This window comes from Lemur catta, chromosome 17, assembly GCF_020740605.2.
Source record: "Lemur catta isolate mLemCat1 chromosome 17, mLemCat1.pri, whole genome shotgun sequence".
NCBI classification, from domain to species: Eukaryota; Metazoa; Chordata; class Mammalia; order Primates; family Lemuridae; genus Lemur; species Lemur catta.
The window spans coordinates 39,493,740-39,513,953 of record NC_059144.1 but is presented as its reverse complement, the minus strand read 5'-3'; the positions used below and the strand labels follow the sequence as shown (position 1 = coordinate 39,513,953).

Below are 20,214 nucleotides of genomic sequence, written 5' to 3'. Positions count from 1 at the left end.
GATTCTTGGAGTCGTCTTTGCCACAACAGGGAAGAGCCTGTCTGAGAATTAAGGTCACATAAGAGAAAGCCATTTCATCACCTGGGTCCAGCTATGCCTGAAGACAGATGTCACCAAAAGTTTCTGGAGACTCCTCCCTCCCTCTCTCCATCCTTTCCTCCCTATTTCCCTCCCTCCCTTCCGTCCTTGTTTCTTTCCTTCTCTCCCTCCTTCCTTCCTGCTTTTCCTCCTCCCTCCCTCCTTCCCTTCCTTCTTCTCTTTTTCTTTCTCTCCCTCTCCCTCCCCCCTCTTTTTCTTGACCTGAACCAATTTGAGCTGGATTTTATTCTTTTGTGACTGAAAAAGTCCTGAAAAAGACCAACACATTTGGAAGCCTCGAGAGTGGTAATGAAGTAACCACACCCTACCCCACTTCAAAATGTAAACGTGGTTTTATTTAATGCCTTTAATCCATCACAAAGGACTGCTTCCTTCCCAGCGTCCCCTCTTCCTAGAAAACAAGATGGCAGCGTAAGGCACGTGCACTGTCCGCATGACGTCGAGTAGGGTCTTTGAAAACAAAGATAAGCAATAGTCTTCCCAACAGCCCGAACTGCCGCCCTCGTCAGTGTCCAAAGAGTGATTGTACCCCCAAAGCACAGCCTGGAGAAGAGAGTGCTTAATTAGATCCGTGACCCACCCCACATGCCAGTTTAAAAAACCAAACCAAACCAACGACTAAGGAAACCAACAACACAGGTACAAGAGCATAATACCAGAGTAATGAGATTAGTTCATAAATTAAAAAGAAAAAAAAGCAATGAGCCCATCCCCTCCTCATCAGCAGCCCCCACCCCCTAAATCAGCACTTCCTTGCTTTTGTTCTGTGAGTCTGGTAGAAAAGTCTGGACTCTGAGCCAGCCCTTTGCCCCAAAGTGAAACGTTCCAAAGCCAGTGCTGGGTACTTTCCTTCTCAGGACCCCCGTTGGGACCCAACGGACAGCTTTTGAGACGGTCATTGGACATGTCCTCTCGGCTGTGGGACCCTGCCTGGTGTCTAGCATCTGGGTCTTCGCGGTTCTCGGTGGGGACGTGGGGAAGGCGAGAGGGCCTGGGTGGGCGTGATGGCAGGTGGAGATGCCGCCGCTTCTGCTATAAATACTCCAGCTCCAGGGCGTGCCTCAGTGCCTCCAGGTCGGCGTGGCAGGATATCCGCCAGAAAGGCATGTTGTGCTGGAACACAGAACGCCCGGTTACCACCCTGCCCCGTGCCCCCTGGACACGCCTGTGCTTCGAGGGCCGTGTGAGGAGTCAACCCTGACTCAGTCTAGCGTGTGGGTACTTCCCAATCCGTGAGGCACGCGATGTTGCTGGCAGACCCACCTCTGGCCACCAGGACGGCCAGATCGTTTCTAATCACCCAGAGTCTGCTCTGATGGCTCGCCCTGCGCTGGGCAGGGGTCCCTGTCTGAGCCCCTCCCCTCTGTCGGTCCTGGTGTGCTGTAGGCAGAGTGCTGACATGGCACATCACACAGCGATTCCTTTTTAAAAATTTGTTCTCAATCCTGGCTCTGCAAGAAGAAAGTCTCAGCTGGGTGCTAGAACCCCTCCCAACAGCTCCCCATCTCCGTTTTGCACAAACAGAACTGGTCGCAGAGGGTCTTGGGCAAGCCACGTTTTTGTTTTCTTTACAGCTTTTGTTTTTAAGCTTTTCCTTTTCTTTACAGTGGGGGCTGCTTGCCATCATTGTCATGATGTCAAGGTTTCAGTTTTAAGTAAGCATTAGTTGATTGAAAGGAAAATGTGAAATAGTACAGGCAGTGTGCGGTTACAACCAAAGTCGTGACTGGTGTAAGACGTGGTATGTTGATTACAGCAAGAAATCACTGACGTGGGAGAATCACTAATCACTGATGTGAGCTGCTTCTATAGGGTGCCCCGGCGAAAGCCCTGCTGTGGACACTCACCGTCACCAGCCAGGTGACCTTAGGCGGTTTACTTTGCTGCTTGTCTGTGACATGGAGATAATACTTGCTGTATACAGTTGGGGCTGTTCATGATGCCAGGCACATACGAAATGCTCCATGCATATTAGCTATTATGATCAAGTCTATGTACACAAGGACCTACCTAGATAAATAGGACAAAGTCAGAAGGATGCAGGACAAATATGTGCATGTTCATGGAGGAATGAATTTTGGGGGTTTTCAGTAGTTTAAAAAATAATACATAAGACTACAACATGAAGAATTAAAAAAATCATGAAGGCAGGCATAAGTAAAATGTCATGGGAGCCAGCACAGATCATTGGAGGCACAGATAAACCACAGATAAGAAATAAACAAGAAAAGCTCATCGGCTTGTAAATGCTGTGAAGGAAGTAGAACAGGGGGTAGGGTAGAAAGCAGCAGTGTGTGTGTGTGTGTGTGTGTGTGTGTGTGTGTGTGTGTGTGTGCACATGTCTGTGTGTGTCTACTTTCTGAAAGTAGGTCAGGAAAGGTCTCTCTAGGGGAGTGTCATTTAAGCAGGCCCTGGTAAGATGCCAGGGAAGGTAGAAGACAGCAAGTGCAAAGGCCCTGCAGAGGCTTTGAGCTTGGAATATATTGTTCACTGCTGCATTGCATGGCTCTTGGCACACAGTAGGTGCTCAAGAAATATTTGTGGGCCGGGCGTGGTGACTCATGCCTGTAATCCTAGCACTCTGGGAGGCCAAGGGGGGTGGATCCTTTCAGCTAAGCAGTTCGAGACCACCCTGAGCAAGAGCGAGACCCCGTCTCTACTAAAAGTAGAAAGAAATTAGCTGGAGAACTAAAGATATATGGAAAAAATTAGCCGGGCATGGTGGCGCATGCCTGTAGTCCCAGCTACTCGGGAGGCTGAGGCAGAAGGATCGCTTGAGCCCAGGAGTTTGAGGTTGCTGTGAGCTAGGCTGACGCCATGGCACTCTAGCCTGGGCAACAGAGTGAGACTCTGTCTCAAAAAAAAAAAAAAAAAAAAAAGAAAAGAAAAGAAAAGAAAAGAAATATTTGTGGAAGGAATGAAAGAGGAAGAGAGGGAGGAAAAGAGAAAAGGTAAATTTCTCAAGCGGAGTCCTCTATGAACACATGCTTTTCCCTTTTGTTCTGTAGCTTCTAAACAATTCCCAGCTCGAGGGGAGCAGAAAGCTATCCATCACTGGTAACAGGTGCCGTCTCTTTAATGCCTGCTAGTTCTCCCAGCTGCCCCACCTGCCCTCCATCCCGGCCAGGCCTTCCTTTCTCCGCAGAGATGGATTCTGGTTGCCACCCAGTCAATCCTGTCCCCTTTAAAGAGTATAATTCATTTTTCTGAGAGAGCAAAGGTGGAAGAGAAATGTCTCAGCCACCTCCCTCCCAGGCTTGATGGCTCCAGAGCGCCAGTGGATTTGTCCCTGGTGGAGAGGTGGAGACAAATGACCCACTAAAATGGAGATATTAGCAACACTGTCAGCAGAAGCAGTCAGAGCCCCTGGTCCGTGGCCACTTGTCACACTGCTCAGGTGGCGGCGGCCAGGCTGATGCCTCCCATTCGTCAGGCGGGGAGAGCTGCTGGCTGACAGCGCTTCTCACTAATGGGCTAGGGCCGCGGCCTCAGACACCCGCAGGGGATTTAGGGGAGCTTGGTGTGTGTTGGGGGTGCCTGGTCTTTGGTGGACTCTTGTCTGACTAGCTTAGGGGTGTGATCCGATGGGGATTGAAACTCATTTGGAGCAAGACACAGGTAGGTTTGCATGTGTCAGCTGTGTGACCTTAGGCAAATTAATTAACCTCTCTGAGTCTCCAATCCATCCTCTATAAAATGGGGTGGAATGATACCCACTCTGCAGGGGTTTTTTGCGGATTGAATAAAATGATGTAATAAAGAGTTGTGGTTAAGGGCATGGAGTTAGCTTGGCACTTTGAGGTGCCAGTTACAGCTCTGCCATACACCAGATGTGACAGAGACTGCCAGCTGTCCCCCAACATCCTGTTTCCCCTTCTCTTTGAGCAGAAGCCCCCATTTTTTAGCTGGGCACATGGTGGCTGATGATAAGGCTACATCTCTGGGAAAGGGGAGGAACCTTTCAGGTGGAGGGAACAGCACATGCAAAGCCTTCTGAGCTCCCCTCTCCTGACCTTTTCTCTCAGGACCCCAGGGCCTTCCCTCTTATTCTGGGTTTTGTCCTCTGAGACCCTAAACATTTTTGCATTTCCTTGGGATTTGTTGCCAGGGAGGGAAGGGGGAAACCAGGTCCCCCAAATTAAGCTCCGTGACATTAACAATCCATTTCCCAGGCCCCCGGATGGGGGGTGGCAGGCTCTCTGGGGCACTGTTGACAGGTCCAGACTCAGGACTTTGGCAGCTGTTTCTTTTCTAAGAACAGAGATGTGGCCACCAGAACCCCTGCCCTCTCCTCCTGGGCCCGAGATCACAAATGTGGGATTTTCTTTTTCATTAGCTTAATGCTGTCTTTATTAACTGGGAAGGGTTCCTGGAACAAATGATCAGCAAGTATTAAATAAAATGCACACACGTGCACCAGCCCCACCAGCCTGCCCTGATGGGGCTCCCCAGCAGTTGTCCCAGAAACAATCAGGGGCGACCAGGGGCGGTGGCCAAAGGCACAGAGGGGATTTGCAGAAGGAAATTACTTCTGCGATTTGCAAATGGAGGTGGACGGGGAGAAAGAGCCTGGGCAGGAGGACGCAGCCGTGAGGGAGGTGGAGGAAGCCCCCGCAGGAGCCCTCGGAGACCACAGGGCAGGCTGGAAAGAGCCCAAAAAAGCAGCTCCAGGGACGGAAGGAAGAAGTACCTTTTTCGCTCCTTGCTCCTCCTCGACGCCGTCGCCGATCACGACGTAGACGGCTTTCCTGCCGAACCTCTGCATTATCCTCTCGAAGCAGCTCTCCTTCCCTGCGCACGTGGCCGAAGGAAACGCGAGGAGAAGCTCAGTGAGGACGCAGGACAGCCAGCTTGCTGCGTGCAGCGTCCCCCAGGGCCAGGTGTGAGGATCAGTGTGTCCTCGAGCACACGTCCGAGGTGAGCCCGGCTATGACCATCCCCCGTGTGAAGGAGGGTGAAAACTTGGAAACACAGAGAGGTTGCGTAGCTTGCCCAGGGGGACACAGCAGGAAGAGGCTGCGCAGGGGTTTATAGCAGGCTCCAGGGTCCGTGTGGCTGCCTGATGTCGGCGTGACAGTGGCAAATGGACTTAACACCGCTGGTTAAAATGTTATATTATTTTACCCCAATTAAAAATAAAAATATTGGCTGGGCACAGTGGTTCACGCCTGTAATCCTAGCACTCTGGGAGGTGGGAGGATTGCTTGAGCTCAGGAGTTCGAGACCAGCCTGAGCAAGGCCGAGAGCCCGTCTCTACTAAAAATAGAAAAAGTTTGCTGGGTGTGGTGATGCACACTTGTAGTCCCAGCTACTCGGGAGGCTGAGGCAGGAGGATCGCTTGAGCCCAGGAGTTTGAGGTTGCTGTGAGCTAGGCTGATGCCACTGCACTTTAGCCCGGGCAACAGAGCTAGACTCTGTCTCAAAAACAAAACAACAATAACAACAACAATTAAAAAGGGGTTCTAAATAAGCCTGCAAAGGCACCTGGTGAGAGGTATGCACAAAGAAAACGAAAGACTCACAGGGTCTTGTTGAAAAATCTCTAATAGCCATTTAGGCCTGAATTACTGTGATTTTAAAATCTAAAGGCACTTTTATAGGATGTTCAGACCTAGAACTTCAGCAAAGCCAAAAGTTGCCATAAGAAAATGCTTCCAAAGTATTTTAAGTTTATTTTTTTTGCTCCAGAAAAAAACAAGGGTAAAAATTTCTAATTAAAAATTAATTAAAAATTTTCTAATTAACTAACTAGATTTATTTTATATTATTATTACATTCTTACATGATACAAGAATTTAAAAAAACAGGCCCCCAAAGAAAACCAATATTTCTTGCCATAAAAAGAAAGTAGCCAACGATAAACAATGCTGTTAATTCCTAGTTATTAAATTCTCTTACCTGATGAAAGCCCTGAGCCTAGATGTGTTTTCTTTGCTAACAAGGGAGATTAGCAGGTATTACGAGTTAAAGATAGGCTGGTACTAAACTGAGATTCTCTCCTTGAAAGAGAATTAAGACAGACAGTAATGTTCTATGTGGTTTAAGGTTTGATTCAAGGTTACCTGATGACCAAGGTTATTTGAGGTACTACCTAAATAAAAATCACCTTATATATCATACTGCGGTGTGCACTATTCTTCTTTTCTTTATTAGTAATAGAATTCCATGAGTTTTAGCTGGGCTCTCAGCCACTCAGCTATGGACTACATTTCCCAGCTTCCCTTGCAGCTAGTGGTGGCCATGTGACTAAGCTGAGCCAATAGGAGATGAGTAGACATAATGTGCACCCCTTCTGAGCTTGGCCTTAAAACATCAGACATGCATTACTCCTTCCTCTTTTCCCCTTTCCCACAGGCTGGAATGATGATGTGGCAAGACTCTGATTTGACCACATACACGAGAATAAAACCATGAGAGATGGTGGAAAAACAAATTGGGGGTCCTAGGTTCCTGGATGACTTTGAGGACATGGTCACCCCACTACCCTGGATTACTGACCTCTTCTGTCCTGTGAGGGAGATAGAAACTTTGAGTCTGACGTAAGCCCTTGTATTTGGGGCATGTTTGTTACGGCAGCTTTGCCCGTATCTTAACTTACAGACACTTTGGAAAACCGTGGTCCCGATCAATTTCTTTAGAAGCAGAGGTTAAGGCAGGCAGGTCACGGGGGTTGTTTTGGGGATCTGAGTCATGCCCGTGGACAAGTTCCGGAAGCTTCCCCAGTGCCATTTCCCTTACGCCTCCCATTCCCAGGATGGAAAGCTACCTCCCCTGCCCCCAGGTCTGGCTTGTCCCTACCTGTCTTGGTTGCACTGTAGATGTTCTCGATAGGAAACACAGAACCCAGTCCATACAGCAGGACTTTGGCCAGGGCGGGAATTAGTTGAGTGGTGGTGACCAGCACATTGACACAGTTGGGCCTGAGGACAAAAGAGATTGCGGATCAGAACTCAAAGGTATCACCAGGCCAGGCCCCCTCCCCCTGCAGCATGAGCCTGGAGTCGGCAGGAATCCTGGTGGGGTTTGGAGGCTCGGGCGGGTCGTCTTCAGGTGAGGGCAGGGCCTGAGGGTTCTCCAGCTGTTCCTCTTTCTTAATCCTGAAGCTGCCTGACACCTTGAAAAGTAGTGTGGGTGGAATACTTTTCCTATATAAAAGGGAAATGGGGCCTAGAGGTGAGGTCAGTGAGTGATATGGAACAAGTGTAGGGCAAAAGGGAGAGGTGGGGTCTGGGGCAAACTGGAGTACACCTGTCAGTTCTGAACTTTTGGCAGAATCCAGAAACCTGGAAACCTGCTGGCCCCTGGTAAGTCTCTGCACTGTTTGCTCAGCTATGCTACAAGGTGTCCACTGAGCCTTGGACACCTGAGCTTTAGCAAGTGTCTGGAAAGCGTGCAAATGAGAATTTGGGGAGTCCAATTCCGCCAAGTATGGAAATGGGGGAGCCACCACTGCCTACTGGGACAAAGTTCAGGGGCGCAAAGGAAAACGGGGAGCTGCCACTTGCCGGGAGTTGATGAGGTTTAGTGCCTTCAGGGAGTGTGTCAGCCAGAGGTCGGTCAGAGCCTCCAGCTCGGCTCTGAGCTGAAGCCAGGTCTCTCTTTTGGGAGCTCCTATCAAGCCTGTAGATGAAGGAAATAAAGATGTAGTCATGATATTAGAAATACCTGGGGAACAGAGTTAGGGAAGGGGCGTCTAGCTACTATACTCTGAGGGTTCAAATCAGATGACACCCAAAGTCAGTCCAGTGGCTTCTCTTAATCTTATCCTGAGATCAACTGATTGACTGGACTGATCAATCCATCTACTGATTGATCCCATGACCCACCCAATACATCCATCCATCCACCCATCCACCCACCCACCCACCTATACTTTTACACATACCTGTGCGATAATGAGTTTGATGTCTACCTTAGCCATTATTAGGCCGTTCACCCTTTGAGGGCAGGGGCCAGGCTGGCCTTGCTCACCACCATGGCACCAGCCTCTGTGGCAGTACCACGTGCCTGGTGCTGAATTGGTATTTGCTGAGGGAAGAATGAATTCACTGGGACGAAGTGCTGCCCTGTGCCTGTGCCATTTAGATGTCATCTTTTCCACAAAGAAGACCCCAGCTGTCCAAGCTCCTCCCATGGCCTGCAAGGCCCTGTGCCATCTGGATGCTCCCAGCTCTCTCTTCCCGTCCCTGACCATGTGTCCCCTCACTCCAGCCACTCCGGCCTCCTGTATCTTTCTGAAAAGCATCAAATTCCTTTGGTCTCTGTCACTTGCTGTTTGTGGTAGGCCCTGCTAGTTGCCTCCCATTATCCATTCTTCTCTGTAGTAATTAACAAAGATGAAAATATAAAAAGATCTTCCCATTAGTAACAAGGACCCTGATTTTTAGGTGAGTGCATCGCCGCTGGGCTAAAAGGCTACACTCCTTCGCCTCCATCACAGCAAGGTGTGGTCACGTGACTACATTTCTGGCTGATGAGAAGTGGCAGTGTTGTGTGTGACTTCTAGGAACTGTCCTGAAAGAGGGCAGACCTATGCTTATTTGCTTCCTTCCTCCTTTCTGCTGGCTGCAATGTGATGGCTGGAGCTGTGGCAGCCATTTTGGATCATGAAGTAGAAGCCATAGCTGAGAGTGGTAGAGCAACAAGACGGAAGGAGCCTGGGCTCCTAGCACTGTGGAGGACTTTGCTAGCTCTGGAATGCCTACAGCTCTTGTATTTGAAAAAGAAATAACTTTCTATCTGGTATAAGCCATTGTTATTTTTTTGTGTCTTTTTGTTGTTGTTGTTATCATTTGTTCATTTACTTATGCAATTGAGTATAAACCTAATTCACTCTTTCTCTGCCTGTATTGGTCATCTCCTGACTCTGGGCATCTGGTTGCCATCATTTAGAATAGTTAGTTCAAATAGCCCTTCCTGAGCGATGTCCTCTGTGTCCACTGTTCAGAGCGGCCCCTGAGCACGCACCACCCACCCAGGCTCTCCCCACTGCATTCCTCTTATATTTCCCTCATAGGCCTTATCATCCTCCGAAATGACTGAATTCAGAATTTGCAGTCACTTGCTCACTTGTTTATGGTCTGTCTCCTCTGCTCATTGAATACAAATTCCTTGAGGGCAGGGAACTTGTCTCTTTTGTTCTCTGCTGTATCCATGGACTAGACCTTTGACAGTGGACACATGAATTTACAAATCAATCTCCTTAGTACTACGTGTCCCATCTTCTAATCAGTCTATAAACTTTTTTTTTGAGGCAAGATCTCACTATGTTGCACAGACTGGAGTGCAGTGGTGCAATCATAGCTCACTACAGCCTTGAACTCCTGGGCTCAAGTGATCCCCCTGCCTCGGCCTCCCAAAATGCTGGGATTATAGGCATGAGCCACCACGCCCAGCCTAATTAGCCTATAAACTTTTTGGGAGCAGGTAGCCTCTGGTTTTCCTTTCTTTCTGCACCTTCCCTACAGCCCCTTAGCTGGGGACCTCAAAAACAATACAAACTGGCAAGAGCACCGCACTTCACAGTTTGCAAAGGGCTTTCCCGGCACGCTGTCTTGTATCTGGTCAACACTCCTACCTTGCCCCACGCCAGGAAGTGTGTTTCCCGCTGCCTGCTGGCCTCCTTCCCTCAGCTTCCTCCTCCAGGCGTGGTCCCCTTCCTACCTCCCCCATATAACAGCAGCCACTTTTAGGACGTGCTTATGTGTGTCAGGCACTGTTCTAAGCACCTTCCCCGTGTGAGTTCATACTATCCCGGCATGAATCCTAAGAGTCGGGGAGCATCATTAGCCCCATTTAACACATGAGGAAACTGAGGCACAGGGAAGGCAAATACCCACTCAGTGGTGGAGGGAGGATTGAAATCAGGCAGATACCTCTGAATCCAACTACTGCCTCCCAGACGTTGACTTACTAGGCAGTTTCCCGCTTCATCCTGCATTTTGCAGGTGTTTTTCTTCCCAACACACCTTCTAAAACACTCAGAATTGGGGGAGTCTGTGCTGCCCCCAGGCTGGAGGCTGTGGCCACGCACCTGGCTACATCTGTGGTGCAGAAACAGCTGGTGTGGGGAGGGGGCTGGCGTCCTGCCAGCTGTGGGCTTCTCGCCTGTTGACACCGCAGGTAATTTCCCCTCAGCTTATGGGCGAGCAAAGTGGCCCGACAAAGCCCTGGGCATTTTCCGGGCCTTAACCTGGATGCGGAGCAGATGGTCTCTCTTGGCCAACTCTGTGCCTGTCTCGCCTAACCAAGCACACCTGCTCCCCTCCTCCCTCCATGTAGGGGTGAGTACACAGGCAGGACCGACCCTGGCCAGAGGTTGCTGCTTCACTCCTCAGTCAACAGACTTGCACTCAGAGGCCACTGAGCGTGGCCCTGATGGCCAGAGGTGATGGAGTCCTCTGGCCTGGGACTTCACTGTGGCTCTTCTGCCTGGGCTGTGTGACGCTCAGCAGGTTACTTAACCTCTCTGATCTCAGTTTCTGCTTTCATACAACACAGATGATAAAAGCATTACTCTACAGGGATGTTGTGAAGAGTAAAAGCCTGGCACAGCTGGCGTGGAGTAAGCACTTGATAAACACGAGCTATTGCCAGGACTGTACTCAGCACGTGGGTGCATTAGGATGACAGCCTTGGACAAGACAGGAAATCTGTCCCCAAGAACTGATGGTCTGGCCAGGGAAGGCAAAAGACACAGAGGAACCCAGACTCCCAAGCAGAACTGAAAGGAACTAGTGATCAATGCCACCATTTATCGAGTACCTGCTGTATACCAGGCATGGAGTTGTGCTTTTTGTATGCATTAATAAACCTCTCAGCAATCCAGGGAAGCAGAATTATTTTTATTCCCATTTCATAGACCTGGAAACTAAAGCCCAGTGTGGTGACCATATATATGTCAGCTAAAGCTCCACGGCTAGGAAGTGGCAGAGCTGGGACTGGAAGCAGGTTCTGTCCTGTTTGAGAGCTGGGACTCTCCTCTTCCTGGAACGGAGGGAGGTTTGGGGGCCGATGTGTATATCGCAGACACTCTTAGCTGCCTGCTCAGAACCTTCCCCTACAGGCTAGTGGTTGGTTCCAGGCACCATGACAATGAGGAAGACTGTCAAATGTCCCTTGGTGGGGGGGCACTGTCACCCCTGGTGAAGAACTGGTCTAGAAAATTCCAGAAATAGTGACCCACGGCCTGGCCATCACTGAGCAGACCCTGCCTCCAGCCCCTTCCAACTTCCTGTTCATTGCGACCAGCTAACGCTCTCCTGCCCCTGAGGCCGGTGGTTCTCCCCTTGGCTGCACATTGGGACCACCCGGCTCCCCGATGCCCGGTCTGCAGCCAGACCAAGAAAATCAGCAACAGAAACTCCTCGGGTGGCTCCAATATGAGCCAAGTTTGAAAAACAGTGACTTCAAGGGCTTCCTCCAATTCAATGCCTCCACAGCCACGTGGGGTTCTGGTTAAAAATGCAGATTCTGGCCGGGCGTGGTGGCTCACGCCTGTAATCCTAGCGCTCTGGGAGGCCGAGGCGGGTGGATCGCTCGAGGTCGGGAGTTCGAGACCAGCCTGAGCGAGACCCTGTCTCTACTAAAAATAGAAATAAATTAGCTGGACAACTAAAAATATATATAGAAAAAATCAGCCGGGCATGGTGGCGCATGCCTGTAGTCCCAGCTACTCGGGAGGCTGAGGCAGGAGGATCGCTTAAGCCCAGGAGTTTGGGTTGCTGTGAGCTAGGCTGACGCCACGGCACTCTAGCCCAGGCAACAGAGTGAGACTCTGTCTCAAAAAAAAAAAGAAAAAAAAAATGCAGATTCTGCGTGGGTTGCCTGGGTGGGGCCCGAGATCCTGCGTTTCTCCCCAGGCCAGGGTGGTGCTCCTGCCGCGGGTCCACGGCCGCGATCTGAGCGGTGCGGGCTCAAGGCTCCGGTCTCCCGGCGGCAGCAGGTGCCGGGCCCCCCCCAGAGCTCCCGATGTAGTAGGTCTGAGGTGGGGCCAGAGAATCTGCATTTCCACCACGCACCCAGGTGGTGCTGCGGGTTTGGGGACCACGCTTTGCGAGCCTGTAGTTGTGGGTAAGAGAATGCAGCCCCGTGCCCACCCCTGCCACGTGTGGCTCGTGTAATCGCGGACATGGTGCATCATCTGTTTCTCAGCTTCATCACCCCCAAAGTGAAGGTTACAAAATACTAGTGTCCTATTCTGGAGGCTGTCGTGTGGATTGCATTATGTGAGCTGGTACTACACTTAGAAGCCTCTCAGACTAGCGCCTGGCACGCAGGGACACACGTGGGACAGCAGCTGCCCCGAGGAGCTTCCCTTCCCGGCCAACGCCGTCGGTGCTCACCGCCCACGTTGTTCTTGTAGGTGTTGTACATCTCCTTCACGCGCCGGTAGCGGAAGGCCAGCTTCCTCATCCAGTCCACGCCGCCGTGCACGCCCGAGCCCAGGCACAGGTTGGCCCCCGGGGCCGAACTGTGGAAGCCGTCCGCGGAGAAGTTATACGTGCTGGGGAGAGGGACGGGAGGGGACAGTGTTAATGCGGGAGGCAAGGGCTCTTCACCGGGACAACACAGGTCCCATGGGGCCTGGGGGGGGGCCTTGGGGCATCCATGAGCTGCCGGAGCATGCACGAGGTGCTGTGTATGTGCACTCGGGCAGGAAGAGGACCACAGCTCTTATTAGCTTCCCAGAGAAGGGCAGCATCTTTTGCTCTTGCCTAGTTAGCATCCGCTTTCCTGTCTTTTGATATCTAATAGCATCTCTAGTTTCTGTTGGGGAATGATGGCTGTCCCTGCATGCAGTGGCCACGCTAGGGAAAGCCTCTCTTCCTCACCCTTTAGAACTTGAAGCTCAAAGGGAATTCCACAAAAATGGCTGCAGTTGGTTCATCCTGGCCAAAGAGTCAAGAAAATGTCAGTTAATTCCTGCTTTTTTTTTTTTTTTGTGAGACAGCTCTCTCTCTGTCACCCAGGCTAGAGTACAATGGTGTCATCATAGCTCATTGCAACCTGAAACTCCTGGGCTCAAGTGATCCTCCTGCCTCAGGCTCCCGAGTAGCTGGGACGACAGGTACACCACCCCATCTGGCTAACTTTTAAGATTTTTTTTGTAGAGATAGGGTCTCACTATGTTGCTCAGGCTGGTCTTGAACTCCTGGCCTCAAGGGATCCTCCCGCCTCAGCTTTCCAAAGTGCTGGGATTACAGGCATGAGCCACTGCACCCAGCCAATTCTCGCTACTTTGATCCCCAAACCTACCCTGGTTCGTGCCCCTCCTGAGGCCTGGCTGCTCACTCTCCCTCCCACTCTGTGAACAACGCCTCATCTTTCCACAGAAATTCTCTCTTTAAAATTTTTGATTTGTTAAATTAAGCAGAGTCAGTTATCTAATGGGTGCTTTGCAGATATAAACACTGACCCGGGAAGAAGCATGTTAGGCTAAGGAGTTCTACAGTGGACTGGGACATTTTAAAAATGACACAAAGTCAACCACAAAAACGGCGGCTGGGAACCAGGGGAGGGCAACCTCCGGCAGGTGGAGTGTCAGAATGAAACAAGAGCCCCCAACTTTCCAGAGAATACCACTTTCTTTCCTTCTACCACAAGCTTTGGTCTAGGTTTGCGAAATCACAGGAGTAACAGTTATGATATAATGTCACCAGGGTGCAGCAAGGTGTGTGTGTACAGCACGTATGACCCAAACTTCTGGGACAAACATGAAAGTCTCTCCAGAAACCTGTGGGCAGCGTGTCAATATGGTGCCATGGCTGTCCCACGGTGTGAGTTTGGCTGATTTTTTTCCTCTGCACTATTTCATTGTTTCTGCATGTTCTATAATAAGAGTAGAAAAGAGAGAAACTGTGTTTGAAAAATGAGAAGTGGTAGGAATGAAGTAACAGTTGGAAACTGTATTCTAAGGACCTCAGTGTAACGCCCCTGCTACGGGCAGGTGAGGGGATTTACCGAGGGCGAAGTCGTGGGTCCTTCCCCTGTGAAGTGTGAGACCTGTGATCAACAGGACACAGCGAAATGGGACATGCTGCCCCTCAGCCACCTCCGCAGCCGAGGCCCAGCCTTACTCTGAGCAGAGCACAGGCCTTGAAACCCGGATGTAAAGCTCTTCCAGGGAAGGGGCTTTGGTGGTGACAACGCCGCCCACCCCTGCAGGATCCACGGAGAAGCTTTGGGGGATGCCTCAAACTCAACAGGAAATTTCACCTTGGGGGCTTCCTGGGGCAACATGGCAGGAGGTCACTGGCCCAGCTGACTTGATCCCAAAGTCCTCAAATGCAGCCCCTGGCATTCCATCCAGAGCAGGTTGCGTGGACGGTCATAGGGAAACATCTACATGGTTGGCAGAAGTTGCTTTTTAGGTGTCTTTAAATTTCTTTCATTACTGGACCACAGAGCCTGGAGTTCAGGGAGTGTGTGTGTGTATGTGTGTGTGTGTGTGTATGCATGTAGATTTGTATAAATGTACATATACGTGTACATATATATTAGTGCGTGTATATGTATATATGAGCATATCTGTATACATGTGTATATACTGTATTTATATTTGTGTATACATAAAAACACGAGTTTACATGTGTGTATAATGCCTATGTGAATATATATGAGCGTATATATGCATCTATGTTTGTGTATATGTATCTATTTGTGACTATATGTGCATGTGTATATGCACAAATCTATATGTGTATGTATACATATTACCCTATGATTATTTTAGATTAGCACAATGATATTGCAGATCATTGCCAACTATGGTGGGACATTCCTTAAAACAAAAAAATAGTCCATAGATTACAAGTGACACAGAGCTTTCAGTAAAACCTCAACCATTATAAACTTATGTTCTTTTCAAGCACACTATGGTGACATTAGTTTCCTGTAGATATGCTGATGTTTCATATCAGTCAAAATTTCTACAATTGTTATTTATATGGGAGATGTTAAAAGTGCTAGTTTGTTAAAGATAAAAAATGGGAAACTGTGTTTTTTCTAACTTGATTTTGTCATTTCTTCATTTGCAATGTGCTAGGAGTCAGGAACACCAGAAACCGTCTGACCTCTCTTGACCTTGGCTCGACTTTGACCCCTTAGGGTGGCCATGCCCCTACAGGCAGTGCTGGGGTTTGGTTCACCCACTCAAAGAAAAGTAGAAGAGAGACTGGTGGAGGATGCTCCCCAGAATAAGTAAAAGATACAATCTTGGCTTTGGAAGAATGTCAAGTAGGTTAAAAACATAACATTCCAGAACATCTTTGAATGGGTCACTCCATCTCAGTTGATGCTGTCTGACATTTCCCCAGTGTCAGGTGTCGCTGCGGCTGAAGATACACTCAAAACAGTCGAGGCTTCCTTGGATGGAGCCAGAGACACTTTCTACTTCTTGAATTGCCCAGGTCACGGAGTTGTCTTCTAGGGTCAATGAAGTTGGTGCAGATGTGCGTGGCGTGGGGTGTGAGAGGCATGGCAGTTGAGGAGTGTGCGACATGGAGTGGGAGAGACATTACAGTCACCTGTGTCACTTTTCATAGACACTGTGTGAGTGTGCGAGTATGTAAATCGGAAGGAAGTCAGTCATAAGGCCGGATGGTGGTGAGTTTGAGAGGGTGGGAATGTGGGTGATCATGTTAAGAGTTTTCTTCTCTGCTCTTTATACCAAATTACTCAAATATTTAAAAAGACCCTTAGAGAATACAATATGACTGTTTGAGGCCGGGCGAGGTGGCTCACGCCTGTAATCCTAGCACTCTGGGAGGCCGAGGCGGGTGGATCGCTCGAGGTCAGGAGTTCGAGACCAGCCTGAGCAAGAGTGAGACCCCATCTCTACTAAAAATAGAAAGAAATTATCTGGCCAACTAAAAATATATATATAAAAAAAATTAGCCGGGCATGGTGGCGCATGCCTGTAGTCCCAGCTACTCGGGAGGCTGAGGCAGTAGGATCGCTTAAGCTCAGGAGTTTGAGGTTGCTGTGAGCTAGGCTGACGCCACGGCACTCACTCTAGCCCGGGCAACAGAGCGAGACTCTGTCTCAAAAAAAAAACAAAAACAAAAACAAAAACAATATGACTGTTTGAATACGTTGTTTGCACGAAAGCTTCCTTTTCCCCATGAAAAGTGCCTCCAGGTTTGTTACGCATACTGGTTGCTCCTTCTTCCTGCGGCTGTGACAGGGACTACAGACAAATGAAATCTATCCAGCGGGTAGAAGGCAGCAGACGAGGTCTAACCACAGGCGCAGACAGCCGCTCCTCAAGGACGCACTCTGTGCTGGGCGCTCTTCCAGCACGTTCTTAACCTGATGAGGACGGGGCTGTGACTCTATCCCATCAAAGCTCCCCGGCTCCAGAACCCACACTTGTAACTGCCATGTGGTCCTTCCTGTCCGGTGTAGAAGTTCCCATCGTGCTAGTTTTATTCTTAAAAAGGCGAAACTGCAAAACTGACTATAAACTCCGAGAATACCGTGGAGAGATATCTGGCTGGAGGCCCCTCGTGGAGGGCAGGGCGGGGTGTCCCGGGTGAACAGAGGAGCTGTTCAGAGCTTGGGCCCTGGGGCCAGGCTGCCTGGATTTGAATCCTGCCTTCCCCACTTACCAGCTGTGTGACTTTGGCAGGTTGCTAATCTCTCTGTGCCTTGCATTTCCCAACTGTAAAATGGGGACGATGGTGAGAACATCTGTCTCAAAGGTGACTCTGAAGATGTCACAAGTTGACCCAGGTAAGACACTCGGAGCAGAGCACGGCACAAAATAAGGACTCTTTGAAGGTGGGTTCTTACCACTAACTGGGAAAAAACCCACAAAAACAAAACTAGGGGCATCTGATGCTTGGTGCCTGGCGTACAGTAGGGGCTCAATAAATACTCCTTGAATGAATAAGTGGGGAATTTGGTTTCTAGGGGAAAAAAACACCCTTGGACTGTGACTTCTCCAAGTGAGTTACCAAAGAGCTCAGCACGAGGCAGGGTTCAGAGGAATATCGCTCCAAATTCCAAGCCAGCGAGCTATAGGGGAAACTTTATAAAAATGGACCCGTGGTCGCTCATTGCCCTGAAAGGAAGAGTGGTTCCCAACGATGACTTCATGGAAAGGACACAATTAACCTTGATTTGGGGTTTATTTACTCCATAAATTGAGAAGTCCTGGTGGGGCTGGAGCCTTGTTCCTTGCCAGTCCTGATTGCAGAAGGGATTTTCTGAATGGCTAATTAAAACGAGGCAGGCATCCGCCCGCTCTCACTTCTGACTGTGCTGGGCTTTGAAAAGTCTTGCAGGGCTCGGTAGCAGAGACTTTGATTTCTGTTTTTGTGGTAAGTCGGAGACACACCTTGGAAACAAGTACTAAATGAAGTTACAATGACTGATCCCATAACCAGAACATTATTTGGTCTAATAATATTTTTGATGCACCTAGAGGCATTGAATTGTGATAATTTTGGATAAGCACAGATTAACTATGGTTCCATTTTTATAGTTTCCCCAGGGGTAGGTTTGGAACATTCCAGCCACATTCCTTTGAAAGCTGTTTCATTTTAAGTGGTTGGTTACCCAATTTCTGGAAACCATGTCCTAGAAGTGTTTTCCCCTAGTAACCAGACGCACCACTTAACTCATTCAAGAAAAGCTTTTTTGAGTATCAGCTATATCAATTGTTATGTTAAAATGTATGTATGGTAATAATTACAGTCAAATGTTTGAAGACTGTATACCAAAGTCTTAATGGTGGTCAATTTGGAAGGTGAGGTCAGGATTAGGGTTTGAATTTTTTACAATATGCATGTATTACTTTGGTCAGTGGGGGAGAGAGAGAGAGAGAGAGAAGCATACGCAGAGTTCAGTGACCTGAGGTGGTGTGGAAGAGGCTGGGGGGTCAAAGTTGTGATTTTTGAGTTCAGAGAAGCACAAGTCCCAGTTCTGGCTGGAGGTGGGAACGTCCTGTCCCTATAAGCACCCTTCTCCGCCTGCCCACTTCCTAGTAGAAGGCAAGCTTGACAACCAGTCAATCAAGGGGCATTTTTTTCTCTTTTTTTCCTCAATATAAACTCACCGGAGTAGAAAAGGGACATTTTTGACTCCCCAAACTCCCACCTTAAATCTTGGCCGTTGTCATCTGATGAGACGTCATCAACGTGGATCTGGTCACAATCCTATGGAGAAATTGAGGAGAAGAGAAAAAGAGAGAGAAATGTGCCTGGTCAATCTGATGTAGCCTTTAAGAGCTGGCTTCACAAACTGGGGGCCGTAGTGAGCACTGGCCTGCGAGTCAGCAGTCTGGGTTCTGGTCTGGGCTTTGCCACTAGAGGTGAGACGTCCTTGGGTTGAGTCTCATTCTCTCTTTCTCTTTGGTTTCCTTATAAATGAGGAGGTTGACTATAAGGAAAGTGACCATATAATTTATCATCCAAACCAAGAGAGTTCTGAGAGTAAAAGGGGCTGCTATTAGTATTATATTGGGGGAACAGGTGCAAACGAGGACTCCCCAGCTCTCCAGCCCCCCAGGCACGCCCAGACATAGGGTCACCCTGGCCATACGGTGGAAGCCTTTCCTTGCTCAAGGTGTTTCCTCTGCTTGGAATGCTCCCCCACCTTCATCTGCTTAGTGAACCCTGTATCCTTCAAGCATTCGCTTCTGGACCTACCTCTTCTGCGTCCTGTCATCTGTGATCATCACTTACCGAGCACTTACTACACACCAGGCACCATCCCAAGGGCTTTTCATCCAACAAACTCCAATGGCTCAATATTTCCCATTACCCATAAGCCTCTCATTTTCTTTGGGGAAACACTTTTCTCTGTGGGTTGATTGTGGGTGGGGATGACCAGGGGCATATGACCCAGGCTGGACCAATCAGAAGGAGCCAGGATCCCTCTGGCCGCAGAGATTGCTTCGGGGTTGAGCATGTGGTCTAAGCTGGGCCAGTGAGAACCAGCCCTGGGGCGCTGGCTGGGCTCTCGGGGAAGAGGTGCTCTCCTTTCGCGGGGGCTGCAGAGTGGTGGGGTTCAGCCTGGAGCTGTTGAGGAAAGCAGGTCTGAGAGCTGGAGAGAGGCATGAGGCTCTGTCACGTGATATGATCCCCCGGGTCCAGTCACGACTGAAGCTGGGCCATCCCTGACTGGCAGGCTAAATAATGGGCCCTTAAACATGTCCACATCCTAATCCTTGGAACCTGGGAACATGTTACTTTATGTGGTAAAAGGGACTTGCAGATGTGGTTCAGTTACGCATCTTGAGGTGGGGGGTTCATCCTTGATTATTGGGGTGGGCCCTAGATATAATCGCAAGGGACCCTGTAGGAGAGAGGCAGAGAGTCACTTGACTACAGAGGGGAGAAGGTGACTGGAGTCACGTGCTCTGACGATGGAGGGAGGGGCACAAGCCAAGATCCGCAGGTGACCACTTGAAGCAGAAAAAGGCAAAGAAACAAATTGTCCTCTCAGAGGCTCCAGAATAAACCAGCCCTGCCGACACCGTTAGCCCAGTGACACTGATGTGGACTTCGGAGTTCCGCAACTGTAAGAGAATACATTCGTGTTGTTTGAAGCCACTAAGCATGTGGCAATTTGTGACAGCAGCCCTAGAAACTAATATGCTGACTTTTCAATTTGAGCGAGTTGAGTTGGGTTTCTGTCACTTTGCAGCCAAGAGTGACGAGGGATGCAACGTCCCCCATGGAACCCACCCACGATACATCCCAATCCCACCAACTCTGCCTCCATAGTGAGGCACGTTGGGACGGTCCGTGGACGGGGAGCGCCGGCCCCTGCAGTGCTGGGGAAGAGCGCAGGCTCCTGCGTGTGGATCCTGGATCCAACCACCTCCCAGCGCTGTGACCTTGAGCCAGGGGCATAAGCACCGTGAACCTCCGAGGTCTGACTGGTGAAGGGAGAGGATAATTGAACCCGCTCCCCAGGGCTGAGGTGAGGAGAAGTGAGGGCTGCACTGAAAGCTCTAGAACAGTGTCTGGCACACAGTGGGGGCCACATAAACGTTCGTTTTTATTATTGCGTTAGATTTGATACATTTTCTGCATTTTGTTGCAAGGTGATTTCGGGAGGCAGATAGGCCTTAGAGAGACTGCTGGGGCAGGGGAAGCACATGCT

The 20,214-nt window shown here is 49.6% G+C and overlaps 1 protein-coding gene across 2 annotated transcripts in view; it reads right to left on the bottom strand.

Moving 5' to 3' along the window:
- Window positions 1-412: 412 nt before the first annotated feature.
- Window positions 413-20,214, bottom strand: part of EYA2 (EYA transcriptional coactivator and phosphatase 2) — a 138,811-nt gene continuing 119,009 nt past the window's right edge. For both annotated transcript variants that reach the window (XM_045528492.1, XM_045528493.1), the window contains 6 exons: window positions 18,202-18,260; window positions 12,444-12,604; window positions 7,605-7,719; window positions 6,898-7,019; window positions 4,790-4,890; window positions 413-1,212 (listed from right to left, as the gene is read on the bottom strand). In XM_045528492.1, coding sequence (XP_045384448.1) covers window positions 1,132-1,212; window positions 4,790-4,890; window positions 6,898-7,019; window positions 7,605-7,719; window positions 12,444-12,604; window positions 18,202-18,260 — 639 coding nt within the window. In that variant the 3' untranslated portion in view covers window positions 413-1,131. The remainder of the gene's footprint in view (window positions 1,213-4,789; window positions 4,891-6,897; window positions 7,020-7,604; window positions 7,720-12,443; window positions 12,605-18,201; window positions 18,261-20,214) is intronic.